Source organism: Urocitellus parryii, chromosome 9, assembly GCF_045843805.1.
Source record: "Urocitellus parryii isolate mUroPar1 chromosome 9, mUroPar1.hap1, whole genome shotgun sequence".
NCBI lineage: Eukaryota > Metazoa > Chordata > Mammalia > Rodentia > Sciuridae > Urocitellus > Urocitellus parryii.
The window spans coordinates 7558561-7572744 of NC_135539.1; the positions used below are offsets into that span (position 1 = coordinate 7558561).

At 52.4% G+C, this 14184-nt stretch overlaps 2 protein-coding genes across 3 annotated transcripts; both read left to right on the forward strand.

Annotated features, from left to right (window-relative positions):
* Positions 1-1804: 1804 nt before the first annotated feature.
* Rpl3l (ribosomal protein L3 like) lies at positions 1805-8798 on the forward strand. 2 transcript variants are annotated; one of them, XM_026385267.2, is made up of 10 exons: positions 1805-1911; positions 2246-2438; positions 4288-4456; positions 5458-5593; positions 6804-6990; positions 7080-7240; positions 7395-7496; positions 8040-8135; positions 8355-8474; positions 8673-8798. In XM_026385267.2, exons 1-10 carry the CDS (start codon positions 1909-1911, stop codon positions 8727-8729), a joined length of 1224 nt encoding a protein of 407 aa, XP_026241052.2. In that variant the 5' UTR covers positions 1805-1908; the 3' UTR covers positions 8730-8798. The 2 variants fall into 2 exon arrangements, with proteins under 2 accessions (XP_026241052.2, XP_026241053.2); XM_026385268.2 differs by lacking the exon at positions 8040-8135.
* An 88-nt stretch (positions 8799-8886) lies between these two features.
* Positions 8887-13261, forward strand: Msrb1 (methionine sulfoxide reductase B1). Its single transcript, XM_026385269.2, has 4 exons — positions 8887-9368; positions 10736-10884; positions 11191-11305; positions 12409-13261. The coding sequence occupies exons 1-4, from the start codon at positions 9314-9316 to the stop codon at positions 12438-12440; spliced, it is 351 nt and encodes a 116-aa protein (XP_026241054.1). The 5' UTR covers positions 8887-9313; the 3' UTR covers positions 12441-13261.
* Positions 13262-14184: the final 923 nt, after the last annotated feature.

Genomic DNA, 14184 nt, shown 5'->3' on the forward strand with positions numbered 1-14184 from the left:
TATGTAATGTGCACACCTGGCTGGCTATCCAGGCATGTTGCTAGTCATTTCCTGTCCAGAGGCAGGGGCCAGGGACATGGAGCCAGCAGCTAGGGACCCACAGAATCTAGAATTGGAAATGTTAAATCTTCAGATTATGAACTCTTAGAAACACAGACATTCCAACCCAAAGACTGTATTTTGGTAGCATGCTAGAATTTTGGCATCTAGTGATGCAAAATTCACATTCTCTTAGGGACATCTTACACCTAGAGAACTTTGAGTAAAGAACTTTATAACCATAGCCAGGCATGGTGGTGTGCATACCTGAAATCCCAGCAATTTGGGAGATTGAGGCAGGGGGATCACAAGTTCTAGGCCAATCTCATCAATTTAGTGAGATGCTATCTCATAATAAATAGTAGAAAAAATTGGGGATATAGCTCAGGGATAAGGTACCCCTGGGTTCAATTCCCAGAAGAACTTTATAACCATAGAATCTTGAAATTGGAAAATAAGGTAGCCAGGTGCAATGGCACACCTGTAGTCCCAACTACTTAGGAGTTAGGCTGGAGGATCACTTGACAGCATAGTGGAACCCTGTCTCAAAAAGGAAAAAAAAATACCTCCTCAAAAAAGAAATTATTTAAATATCAACCTCTTTTCATTCAAAACTTTCTTTTTTCCCAGTACCCAAGGTGCTCTACCACTGAACTATGTCCCAGCCCTTTCCATATTTTACCCAGGCTGGCCTCTAATTTATGATCCTCCTGCCTCAGCCTCCCTAGGATCACAGGTGTGCACCATCACACCCAGCAGGAATCGATATCTTTTTTTAAATTTTTTTATTTAAAAATACATATAATATTACTTGTTTGAAATTTTAATAAAAATTGGTAAATAATTACTATGCTGTTTTTGGCTGTTTGGATCAATCACAGTTCTACAAATAAAAGCTAAACTGCTCATTAAAATAATGAAAAAATGAATAGAACTTATGAAATAAACTAATTAGTTGGAGAATAAGGACTAAAACTGTATTTTCCCCCCATGTTATTTAATATAATGTTAAAGTCTGTAAGCTCTTGGGAACATTCATGTGGAATCATTCTATTCAAGGTGAAAGGGACAATAGATATTTGTCCAGGAACAAAAAGATTCAGATGGGGGCTGGGGATGTGGCTCAAGCGGTAGCCTGGCATGCGTACGGCCAGGGTTCAATCCTCAGCACCACATATAAACGAAGATGTTGTGTCCGCCAAAAATTGAAAAATAAATATTAAAAAGAAAAAGATTCAGATGGTGTAAAAGAGGAGAAAGGAAGTGGCAGAAAAGTATTTAAATACTTAAATATTAAATACTTCTTATGCACAAGGAATTAGGGATTTTCCATTCAGCTCTAAGGAAGTGGTACTCAGCCTTAGTTTACATGATTAACTTTATGTGTCATTTTTGATTGGTTTAAGGGATGCCCAGATAGCTGGTAAGGAATCTCTATCTTGATGGGCATGTGGTCAACCCTCCCTGTCCACCTCTCGCACCCCTATGTCCAGCTCAGTCTTAATAGCCTTCAGGACAGGAAACCTAAAAACTGTCAACAATCTAGGCTCTTCTTAGAGGAGCTCCCAACTAGGGTACGTTGTTCCTGTCAAGCCAAGTTGGTCTTGTCCTGGGAGCGTCATGACTCAGTGCCAGGACATGGAAGAATGGGGTGCCAGCCCTGGCTCCAGGTATCCCCATCACAGGCTGCCTGTCTGATGCTCCGCCCCAGTCTGCTCCTGGCACAAGAGACCCTGCTGGCCACAGAGGAAGACTGAGCTGGTGCCAGGGGCTAAATCTGGGATCTGGTTGCTACGTGTCCTGGCCTTGCCACTCGACCTCTGGCGCCTGGTGGGGACGCCCCATCCTGGCCTTCTGGAATCGGCCACCATGGTCAGTGGGCTGGGGCTGGAGCCTGAACAAAGAATAAGCAGGCATTCCTGGGGAGGGGGGGCAGGTGGGCGTCCCCCAGATCTCCCCCAAGCTTGGAGAGTTCTCTGGGCTGTAATGATGGGCAGTTGAGAAGGCAGCAAGGGGCCAAGGCTGGGCTCCTGGGCCTAGAAGGGGCAAGAGATGGGAGATGGCAGTAGCCTCCTGTGCCCAGAGCACTCTGCCTCAGTGCTGCCCAGCCCTCCTGGATCCCAACAGGCTGAGCCCACCAGGGCGGGCAGATGAGGGTGTGGAGGCCCCATCCCTCAATCTCCACCCTTCACTCTGCTGCCCCTAGTCCCACCGGAAGTTCTCTGCCCCTCGGCATGGACACCTGGGCTTCCTGCCCCATAAGAGGAGCCGGCGGCACCGGGGCAGGGTGAAGACGTGGCCAAGGGATGACCCCAGTCAGCCTGTGCACCTCACTGCCTTCCTGGGCTACAAGGCGGGCATGACCCACACCCTGCGTGAGGTGCACCGGCCAGGCCTCAGTGAGTCACTTCAGGGGATGCGTGGGGGTGGGGGTCGGGGGGAACCTTCAGAGGCTGGGAGCCAGGGGTTGCTCCTACATCCCAGGAGCGGCTACAGTCTCAGAAAAGATGAGGCCCTGCTGAAGGGAGGCAGGGTCAGGACTGTGATGGGCTCACGCTGCCCCTCATCAGGCCCTGGCCACGGGCAGTGCTCAGGTGGGTGCTGCCATTGCCTCCAGTTACAGTGAGTGCACTGAAGCACTGAGCCGCTGGAACCCGGTCCAGCCCAGCACAGTGGCGTAGGCTGTAGTCCCAGAGACCTGGGAGGCAGAGGCAGGAAGAGCACAAGCTCCAGGCCAGCCTGGGCTGGGGATGTAACTCAGTGGCTAAATGCTCCTGAGTTCAATCCCCAGTACCCCCCCCCCAACCACCACCACCACAAAAAGAAAGAAAGAAAGAAGCTGGTCCAATTAGTCTTCTTGAGGTGAAGGAACTGGGACTCAAGGCCATGCCAGGACATCTGTACTTTTTTGGCCATGTGTGGACCATATTATCAACTGTTATTTAGTATATTCATATAGTTGTGTATATGTATACTTTGTTCTTTTTTGTTTTTTCCTTTTTGTACTGGGAATTGAACTTTGGGGCACTTCACTCCTGAGCCACAACTCTAGCCCCCCTTTTTTAAAAAATATTTTTTATTTGTACACAATACATTTATTTTGTTTATTTATTTTTATGTGGTGCTGAGGATTGAACCCAGGACCTCCCACATGCTAGATGAGCGCTCTACCACTGAGCCACAACCCCACCTCCTAGCCCTTTTTATATCTTATTTTGAGACAGAGTCTCACTAAATCGCTTAAGGCCTCACTGAGTTGCTTCAGCTGGGTTTGAACTCAGGATCCTCCTGCCTCAGCCTCCCCAGGTGCCAGGATTACAGGCGTGCACCACAGCGCCCGACTGACTGTTCTTTGTTTTGCTTTGAGATAATTGTAGATTCACAGGCAGTGGTAAGAAGTAACCATACTGACATGGACGTGATCACCCACAAACTAGGTTTCTCTGGTTCTGCATGTGCTAGCACACTCAAACAGGTACACAGTATGCACTTTTGTCCCCTGGGTAAATTTGGGCACCCACCACTTAATCCTCCCCTGAGGGATCCTTGGGTGGCCTGTGCAGTTATATTCCTCCTGCCCCTTCCTGATAACACCCATCTGTTTTCCATCCCCCACCTTCTTATTAATTTTGTATTTATTTATTTCTGTACTAGGTATTGGACCCAGGGCAACTTACCACTGAGATAAGTCCTCAGCTCTTTTTAATCTTTTAAAAATTTTACACAGAATCTCACTAAATTCTTAGCTGAGGCTGGCCTTGAACTTGTAATCCTCTTGCCCCAGCCTCCTGAGCTGCTGGGGTTTCAGGCGTGTGTGCTATCACACCTGGCCCTCTTTTATTTGTTATTGTGGCAAAGTATGCATAATACAAAACTTAGTACCTTAATCTTTTTAGGTGGCATCAAGTACCAATGCATGTTCCCCCCCACCACCACAGGTCTCTTCCTCACTCCCTCCATTCCTTCTTTCCTTTAAAATATTCTTAAAATGTATTTTTTTTTTTTTTTGCACGGCAGCCTAGACAGTGGTATCTGTTCGATCATGGACTTTTCTAGGTCTTGCTGGAACTTATAAAAATACACTTAAATTATTAAAAATAAGAAGGCCCAACCCCACCTTGCAGGAAAGCTGCCCTAACCACTGGCTACATGCTGTCCTGGCCCACCCTGTGTGGCCATCTCTTCTGCTCCCTTCCCCATGGGCCTCAGGAAGTCTCCTTCATCATCCTGTCCCTGGGTCTCATCTAGAAATTTCCAAACGGGAGGAAGTGGAGGCAGTGACGATTGTGGAGACACCACCCCTGGTTGTGGTGGGCGTGGTAGGCTACGTGGCCACCCCTCGAGGCCTGCGGAGCTTCAAGACCATATTTGCAGAACACCTCAGTGATGAGTGCCGCCGCCGCTTCTACAAGGACTGGTGAGGGCCACAACCAGCTCTGTGCTGGAACAGTGAGGGTGGGTGGCTAAGAGGAGAGGTGTCAACTTCGAATAGAAGGTAGGAAACTGCAGGTGCTTCACTTCAGTAAGGGATGAGTATGTTTTAAAGGTCTGGAGAGGAAATCAGGATTGAGGAAAACAAGGAAGCAAATATTATAATACCCAGGGTTAATTACAGGGCTAACTTGATGGAATATCAGAGTTGCTCTGAGCTTCGGAGCAGCCAAGGTGAAAAGGGATACAGCCAACCCAGAAGCTCCTGTGCATAAAAAGGTACTCTCAGGCCTCAGATCTTCCATGCACTAAGTCCTGTGCACCAGAACTTAGAGACACAGGCACCGGCCAGCCCTGAGGCTCTGTGGGAGATGATGAGCTTGGGCCCCAGGGTCAGTGCAGGCTGTGGGACCAGAGAGGCTTACCTCTGAGTTCCTCTGCTGTAAGATGGGGCTGGGTGGTCCCTGTGTTGATGGGGTGGCTGTGAGTTCAGGGCTAGTGAAATGTGCCCAGTGCTTAGCACAGAGCAAGTGGCCAGAAAGTGCTATTTGTCCTGTTTTTACTGTTTCCAGTAAAAATTTGCCCTAATCTGAGAGTTTTAACTCCTGTGAATCCCAGGTTCTTCCTCTATAGAATAGGGATGATAATTTCCACCTTCCAGAGTTCTGCTGAGGGTTAGAAGTGATGTCTGCCCAGGGCTGGGGTATGGTGCCTGATTTGGAAGTGGGATCAGCAGCACAGAAGTGGGGCAGCTGGGGTGGCATCCAGGTGCCTGGACCACAGGGAGGGGGAGTTACCCCGCTTTACAGGGAGAGGAGGAAAGCTAGGCCGGGGGTGACAGCCTGTGTTAAATTCGGACCAACTGGACCCAGTGCAGGAGCTTCAGGGAAGAGATTTCCTACTTGGGGAGCTGCAGGTGGGGTAGGGGCAGGACTGCTGGGGGCCACCCTGGCTGGAGCCTCTGAGCACCTCCTGTATGTGGCTCAGGCACAAAAGCAAGAAGAAAGCCTTCACCAAGGCCTGCAAGAGATGGCGGGATACTGACGGCAAGAAACAGCTCCAGAAGGACTTTGCCGCCATGAAGAAGTACTGCAGAGTCATTCGGGTCATTGTCCACTCCCAGGTCAGCCCCACCCCACCCAGCAAAGCTCACCCCTGGCCCCCCTCCCCTCCAGCTTTGAGGAGCTGTGACAAATGTCAGCCTAAAAATACCCAGAGTCTCAGGCACAAGGCCAAGGGCTGCCCAACTTCCTGGCTGGACACCTGCAGCCAGGGCTAGGGCACTGACTGTCAGTGCCCTCCCAGGGGCTGTGGGGGCATTGGCCATGCCCCAAAGTTCTCTGAAGGGCCTGAGTGTTCCACCAAATGTCCAATTAGGAGGGCAGGCTGCCTCCTCTGGGTTCTAGTACTTCGTGTGTGATTAGTGCTCTTCCCTGGGCTCTGGCTTGGTGGCTGACAGGTAACCAGCACCCTCTGGCTTGTTCTGGAATAGTTCTTGGTGTTTTATCTTCAAGGAAGTTTCTTCTAGGCCTGATAAAGGTTGCCCTTCCACTCCAGAGCCTCCCACAGCCCACTGAATACACGCTCTCCCCAGGTACTCTCACACCCGCAGTTCATGGGTGAGTTGTTGGTTAATGCCCATCTCCATCAACAGACCTGAGCTCTTTTGGGCAGAGGCCATGGGGCAGGAGCCTCACCTGCCTTATTCATTGTCAGGCCCCAGGGCCCACACAGAGCCTCATATGCAGTAGGTGCTTTACAAATATTTGTTGAACACTATGTTGTGATTTAACTGGTCTGTGTGTCCCCATAGTCTCTGGCTCACAAAGCATCAGCAGATGCTGCTGACTGATTGCATCACTTGGAAGAAAGGCTGAGTTCCTTCCTATTCAACTTGTGTGGACCTGCTACCCTCCCTGTTTACCACCTTCTGGCCACGTCCTTCTTTCTGTCCCACCAACTCTTGTTCCTGCCATAGGGCCTTTGCACATGATATTTTCTCTGCCCCAGAAACTTTAAGATCTTTGCCTAATGGAAAGATTATTGATATGATCTCCACAGAGAGGCCCTCCCTGACAACTCCTCCTGAAGTATGTCAGTCCATCCGAGCACCTATCCTTCTCCAATAGTTGACTTGGCTTATCTGTCTCCCAACTAGATGGTGGCTCCCTGGGTGTGGGACTCGGCCTCATTCCATGCTGTCCCCACAGTGTACAGCATATAACATATAGCTGGGCACAGAAAGACCTAGGGTCCCTGGCTGGCCATGCCTTGTCTGCAGGTGGGTAGGGAGTGTGCCTTTCTGGGAACTGAAGGCTGCACCATGCCTGCAGATGAAGCTGCTGCCCTTCCGGCAGAAGAAGGCCCATATCATGGAGATCCAGCTGAACGGCGGCACGGTGGCTGAAAAAGTGGCCTGGGCACAGGCTCGGCTGGAGAAGCAGGTGCCAGTGCACAGTGTTTTCAGCCAGAGTGAGATCATCGATGTCATTGCTGTCACCAAAGGCCGGGGTGTCAAAGGTAGGGCCAAAAGGGGATGTTGTCTCCAGGAAAGGCTGCGTGGTAGGGACCATACTGGCTTCTCAGCCACCAGCCCTTCCTATCTGCAGGGGTCACAAGCCGCTGGCATACCAAGAAACTGCCTCGGAAGACCCACAAGGGGCTACGCAAGGTGGCCTGCATTGGTGCCTGGCACCCTGCCCGCGTGGGCTGCTCCATTGCACGGGCTGGGCAGAAGGGCTACCACCACCGCACTGAGCTCAACAAGAAGGTATGTCCATGGCTTTGGGAGACCTCAGTGGGTGAGTGCGTGACCCAGACACTGCCTGCATGGTTAAATCCCCATCTGGGTCTGAGCACGTGTGCTGAGGATGTGGACATGCCCCTGGTTCCAGAGCCTGCCTCTTGCCCTCTTCTCCTGGCAGATCTACCTTATTGGCAGAGGGCTGCACATGGAAGATGGAAAGCTGGTCAAGAACAATGCATCCACCAGCTACGATGTGACTGACAAGTCCATCACACCCCTGGTGAGGTGGGAGGCCAGGCTGGCCAAGGAGCATGTAGGGGGCAGTCAGGAGCTCAGGTTTGTGCCCCACAGTGGGATGCTGTTCCCACGGGCAGATGGGGGCACATGGCCCTGCCAGGTGGGCAGTAATGTGGGCCCAGTGGACTAGGGAGCAGCCATTTGGTGGCCCCCATCCCTGCAGTCTCCTTCATTCTCCAAGCCTCCTCTGAAGAGCTTGCACTCGGGCTGCTTCACAGGGACGAAGTGCATCAGTGCTGCTGTGGACTGAAGCCGAGCCCAGCCCAGCCCAAGGGGCTGCAGCTAGAGCCTGCAGCAAGAGAATCCAACCTTCTGAGCTTCAGTTCTCCCCACAAAAATGCAGACCACTAAATGAGCTAAGACACAAAACAACTTAGCATGTGCCTCAGATGCTGCCCTGATTAGTGATCTAGGATGAGGATGTCACCCCCTCGCCTGGGTGTAGGAATTCCAGGACTTCCAGCCACACCCACCTCCTAATACAGCACCCTTCACTAGCCTGGCCTCTGACTTGCCTCCCCCACAGGGTGGTTTCCCCCACTATGGGGAAGTCAACAACGACTTTGTCATGCTGAAGGGTTGCATTGCTGGTACCAAGAAGCGGGTCATCACGCTGAGGAAGGTCAGCACAGCATGTGGACAGGCGGTCCTGTCCCCCATGGGCTGTCCCAGCTAGCCTGTTCCATCCTCCAGCCTGCTCAAAGTGGGGTAGGGGGGTGGGAGCTGAAAGCGGGGGTCTGACAGGAGTGGGGTGAGCAAGACCTTCCTGGTGTGCATTTAAGGTGAAGGGCGGGGATGGGAACCCTCTGGCCTTGACACCTCCTCTCCCACCCATTTCCAGTCCCTCCTGGTGCATCACAGCCGCAGGGCCCTGGAGAATATTGAGCTCAAGTTCATTGATACCACCTCTAAGTTTGGCCATGGCCGCTTTCAGACAGCCCAGGAGAAGAGGGCCTTCATGGTGAGCTCAGCCCTCATGTTCTCTGGGGGCTCAGACTCCATATTTCTCCTCCTCTGGGCCAGGGAAACTGGTGCAGAAGGAGCTGGCAGGGCATCTCCCTGCCTTACCCACAGGAGGGCTTTTAGGGTCAGCAGGGCAGTCATTGGACGGTATCCCTGGACAGACTCCTGTGACTAACAATCCTCCTGTCCTCCTCAGGGCCCTCAGAAGAGGCATCTGGAAAAGGAAAAGCCAGAGACCTCGGGAGACTTATAAGCTACGTGGGCCTGAGATGCACACACCCCACCTGCCTGTTCTGACCAATAAAGACCGGGGTCAACTCTTCCCAGTGTCTCAGAGAGTTGAGGGCGCGAGAAAGGCCGGAAGGGCCGGTCGGTGGCTCAGGGCTTAGCTCTGGAGATAGGGCGAAGGGATGCGGGTCCGTGGTGCATCGCCATCCCACTCTGGAGCCTGGTCGCAGGAGTCTCCAAGATCCCCTTGAATCCCCAAGATCCCGTTGCAGCCGTGTGACTCTGTGGCCTTAGGGACGGGACGGGGCGGGCCTTTGCGCGGCAGAGGCGGGGCTTCTGGGAAGCGGTCGGGAGTGGTCGGTAGGAGACACCGATGGGCGAGGCCTGCTGGAAGGCAGGATCCAGCCAGTCTTCGAGAAGGGCCGGGGTATCGGGAGGCGGGCCGGGCGAAATTCTGGTGCCCCTCTGATTGGTCCTTTTTAGGGGCGGGGCTGGGGCAGCTGCAGAGTGAATGGTCCTCCGGAAGGGGAGGCGGGCGCGGGCCGGCTCCCTCCAGTCTGCTTTTTAGGCTGTCCCGGGCTGCAAGCTTCAGGCTGTCCCGGCGGTGCCATGTCGTTCTGCAGCTTCTTCGGGAACGAGGCTTTCCAGAACCACTTTCAGCCAGGTCCAGCCTGTCACCCCTGCCGGGAGGGAGTGGGGTGGAGGGCGTGCATAAGAAGGGGAGTCCCCTCACTCCGGGTGGTGGTGGAGTCCAAGTCCGGGAATGGGACGTGTGTGGCAGCTGATGAGAAGCGATCGAAGGCCAAGGGGGTCGAGGAGGAGGAACCCCGGAGGTCCTGGGAGTAGGAGGACCCCAGGGGAGAACTGGGGGAAGCCGTGGGTCCAGCTGTGTAGCGGGTGGTGAGGAGGCCGGGGTATACTGGTCTTCTGAACAGCGCGATGGAAAATCTATCTAGCCCAAAGGCAGTTCGGGTTCCCATTTCGGCTGGAGAGTGAGCAAGCACAGAATAAAAATGTGCCCGTCTGTGTCCTCCCCCACCTGCCCATGCCTTCAGGGTTGGGTATCCAGGGGTGCAGTTTTTGGCAGCTGTCAGTGAAATTTGGCAAGTGACTAAATGGATGCGGTAGTTTGGGGCATACCCCAACCTCAGTCCTGGCCCCAGGCCGTGAGAGGCCCTGGTAAGTTCTCATCTAGCTGGTTGGACTCCTGATAATGGACTAATTTGGTAAAAACACATCCACAGGAAAGACTAGGGCACAGGCCTCCCTGGTATGGGATCTGTTGAGTGTTAATCCTCTAGGGGACTGGCTTATGACACTGAGCACTATGGGACCAGCTGTGACACAGGACCATGAGGGCAAAGCTGTTCCTTGAGACCCTCTGGCTATGAGACCCCGCTTGTCCTATGCCAAGGGAAACTCCATTCCATAGCATCTCTAGTTCTTTGCTTCCTGCTTGAGTTCCTGGTAAAGGCTGAATAATTCACAGACTTCAGGGGAGGCTGTCCCCAGATAGGTGGGGAGTGATTCAGTACCCATGGAGTTTCCTGTTTTGAGTTCTTCAAATAATCTGCAAGTCGGTTTTGCAAACTTCTCTGCCCCTGCCCTCTCCACCACAAAGTGATCTTTTGGGGATGGGTTGAAATCTGTCCTCCGGGCCCCTGTCTTTCTGGGTTCCCTGTCTGCTGGAGGCCTGTTCTCTGTGACTATCTTCTTCCTCCCTGGAGAGCAGGCCAGTGGGTGGGTGTCCAGTTCAGGGCTTTGTTGGGTAGTAGGATAGCTGCCTGAAATGGGAGTGGGGCCAGGTGGTCATGCTGACCACTCAGGGCCTCTCTCTGTGGGTTCTGCAGGGTGTGGTGAGGTGAGTGCTCTGTCCCTATCAGATTGCCTGGGCTTCTTCCTGGCCACATACCTTACTGGATGTCCATAGTACCAAGCCTCAACTTCCTCATCCATAAAATGGAAATGTTAAAAGATTCCAAATCATGCGGCCATTGAGATTTCTCTGCCTTTACTTTCTCCACACTCCAGGCATCTATGTGTGTGCCAAGTGTGGCTATGAGCTCTTCTCCAGCCATGCGAAGTACGCACACTCATCCCCATGGCCAGCATTCACTGAGACCATCCACGCTGACAGTGTGGCCAAGCGTGCGGAGCACAATCGACCTCAGGCCCTGAAGGTGGGTGACAGTGACCAGAGTTGGGGGCTTGTTCAGGGAGAGCCAGAGAACCAGTCACATCTTCCTTCCTTGCTTCCCCCACAACTCTTGGGAATTCCAGGGTGACTATTTGAGGCTTCTGGCCTCAGCAAGGGGACTGCCACTCCATACCTGGGGAAAGCCTAATGTCCTGGTGGAATGCGGGCATCAGGGCAGTTTCCCTACCTAGGCCCCCAGGACGAAGGTCAGCCTTCCACAGTAGGACTGGTTTGCACCAGGGCTGTCTGATGGGCCAGAACTGACATGGCTACCTTGTGGGCTTCCCAGGTGTCCTGTGGCAGATGTGGCAATGGTCTGGGCCATGAATTCCTGAACGATGGCCCCAAGCCTGGGCAATCCAGATTCTGAATATTTAGCAGCTCGCTGAAGTTCATCCCTAAAGGTAAGCTGACCTTCTGCAGCTGGAGGACAACTACACACACTGCAGAGGTCTGGGGCAAGGGAGGACACATCTGTGCTTATTCACTTTCTTTCTTTTCTTCTTTCTTTCTTTCTTTTTTTTAAAGAGAGAGAGAGAAAAAATTTTTAAATGTTTATCTTTTAGTTTTTTGGTGGACACAACATCTTTATTTTTATGTTGTGCTGAGGATCGAACCCAGCACCCCACGCATGCCAGGCGAGCACATTATCGCTTGAGCTACATCCCCAGCCCCTGCTTGTTCACTTTCTATGGCAAAGTATCAGGGGCACCAAATCACACTGCCCACAACCTTCCCAGGGTCACCCCAAAAAGTGGCTGCAAATTTTAGCTCCCTCTGTGTGATCTAGAGGGGGCATCTGTGGGAGGGTATGACAAAGGGTTTTCTCTGGAGTCCTGGCCCTTCTTATAGCTATAGTCAGTAGTTGGGGCCAGCAAAGCTGAGGACCTGGGTCATGTGCTGCGTGTCCCTGTGGTCGTGATCTCAGGCTTGCTTCTCAGCCTCTAAGTTTGCCTCCTCCTCTGTTTAGTGCCTGTGATGGCAGAGGCTCCTTCCCAGGGCCGATAAGAACGGCTGCATGGGATGCAGAACCCTCGGGCCTGGTACTTGGTGCGGTTCAGGACACCTGTGCCACTGCTGGTGGTGTTCTTGCGTATGCATTCTGCCAGCTCGGCTTCCTCTGTCTGCGGCTCACCTGCTCACAGGGAACCTTGTGCCTCAGCAGTCTGTCTGAAGATGCAGCTGCCCATCTCCTCCCCACACTTTAGTTCTCATCTCAGTGTTCCCTGGCTGTCACCAGGACCCCAGCCATTCCCTTCATCTCTGTTTCATACCCTGTGGAATTGGGCTGTTGTCTTTAGCACATGCCACACCACAAGCACAGTGGGGTAAAACGAGCACCCTCTGAGGGCCTGGTGCATGATTAGCCTGAGTGGTGTTTCTGTCCTTTCATCATCTTTGTCCCCTGTCAAACAGACTCTCAGGGCCCAGGCCTCTGGGCCTTCCAGCTCAGCTGGTGTCTGAGGCACAGTTTCACAGTGGCTTTCTATCCTCTCTTTTCTTTCAGGCAAAGAAAGTGCTGCCTCCGAGGGGCACTAGGCGAGCTGCCACACCTACCCCAGATGTATGTGCGCCATGGGCACACTCTGGCATCCCACCTTGGCATTGGAATCCTGGAAATTCAACAGGGAGGTAGTGGCAGTGACTGAGACACCAGGAAGGCACCCACGGCCTGAGTTCTGGGCTGGACAGCCTTGGGCAAAGCACTTTTCTGCAATAGTCTAGTCTTCTGCCAGAATGGGCCTTGGGGGTTGGGGCTGAGCTGCTGGCTGTCTTGGCCTCCAGCTCACAGTCTCTGGGCTTATCTTGGTCTTTGAATGTCATTGTACCCCCCACCTTCTCTTCTTCTTGACCTTCTGCCCATTCCCTGGCTGTCTGGACCCATGTCTGTGGAGCCCTGGTCCTCACCTAAGCTGTCCCCTCTTCCCCAAGCTGTACTGGGAGGAAGAATGCAAACAAGGGCTGCCCTGGCCTGCAGCTCCAGCCCTGGTGACTCTATGATCTGCTCTGGTAAAAGCCTTCTAAGCCATCCAGGGTGGTGATGATTTGTGACCCACTAGGAGCGCAGGCTGATGTGACAGACTCTTGACTCTTCATCTCCTGATGAGATGCCTGGACCCTGTTTCCCAATCTGTGGTAGAGCTTGCTTCACTGGTTCTTGGGAAAGGGGCTGCTGTTGCACTGCTTCACCAGTGTAGCTGGGGCCCTGGGGTCAGTCCTTCCAGTTCAGACCCAAATGCGGTCACCTTACTGTATGAATTCAAAAGCTCTTGCCATCTAAGAGGGCAGATGATTCTTAAGCCCACCTCCTTATCTTCCTGGAGTAATCAGGAAGAAATCAATAAATAAATGACACCTGCCCTGCTGTCTCTTTTTTTTCCTTCAGCGCTGGGGTTTAAACCCAGGGCTTTGCTCTACCACTGAGTTACATCCCCAGCCCACTGCTTTCGGTAACCACATCAAGGATGCAAGCACTTGGATGTCAGGCCTTTGCACAGGTTTTTTTTTTTTTTTTTTTCATTTATTCCACAAATACTTAGTGCTTGGTGCTGGAGATGCAGCTGTGAGCAGGAGAAAACGGGGCCCTGCCCTCAAGGTCTCATGGGAAACCCAGGAGACAGACGGTAGTAAGTTAATTGGCAGGTGCTCATGTGGGCAAGAAAAGCAGAGTAATGGCGCTAGAATGTGTGAAGGGGGCAACTAGGGGACTGCCTGCCCCTTTGCCCAGTGGTCAGGGAGAAGGACTGTGAGGAGGGGGTCATCTCAGCCAGCAGTGGCAGGTGAGAGAATCAAAGAGAGTTGCTTCCTGGGCAGTGAGCACAGCACATACAAAGGCCCTGAGACCTGTCCCAGGCTGAGGTACAAAATGCCTCCATGAGAGAGATGATATGCTCCATAAGAACTACATGTCTTTTCCAACTCATATTGTCAGGCGCCTGGGGTAATATGTGGGAATGGGTCGCTCTTCTCTGGGTCAGGTATTACGCCTAAGTTTCCAGACTGGGAAAGCTCAAGTGCAATGGCAGTCATTGGAACTGAGTAATGCCCCTCTGTCAATCAATCTCTAGGCTGAGGCCAGTTTATAGATGCAGAACCTCTCGGGTGAAGGGGAGCCTAGGTCCCTTTGAGGAAGGACCCCCAAAATTTATCCTGTTAATCTTTCTCTCAGCCTTCTCTAAGAGGACCCACAACTTTTTATCTGTGCACTTTGGAAAAGAAAGTATTCAGACCTTTTGAGAACCACTGAATACTGATGCTAATTCTGAGCTGATGTGAATTCTAG

What these genes read in the sequence shown, in the direction of transcription:
- Rpl3l (XM_026385267.2), top strand. An exon ending in GGTGCACCGGCCAGGCCTCA is followed by an intron (nt 2,439 to 4,287) that starts GTGAGTCACTTC and finishes GGTCTCATCTAG; the next exon opens with AAATTTCCAAACGGGAGGAA. An exon ending in GCACTGAGCTCAACAAGAAG is followed by an intron (nt 7,241 to 7,394) that starts GTATGTCCATGG and finishes TTCTCCTGGCAG; the next exon opens with ATCTACCTTATTGGCAGAGG.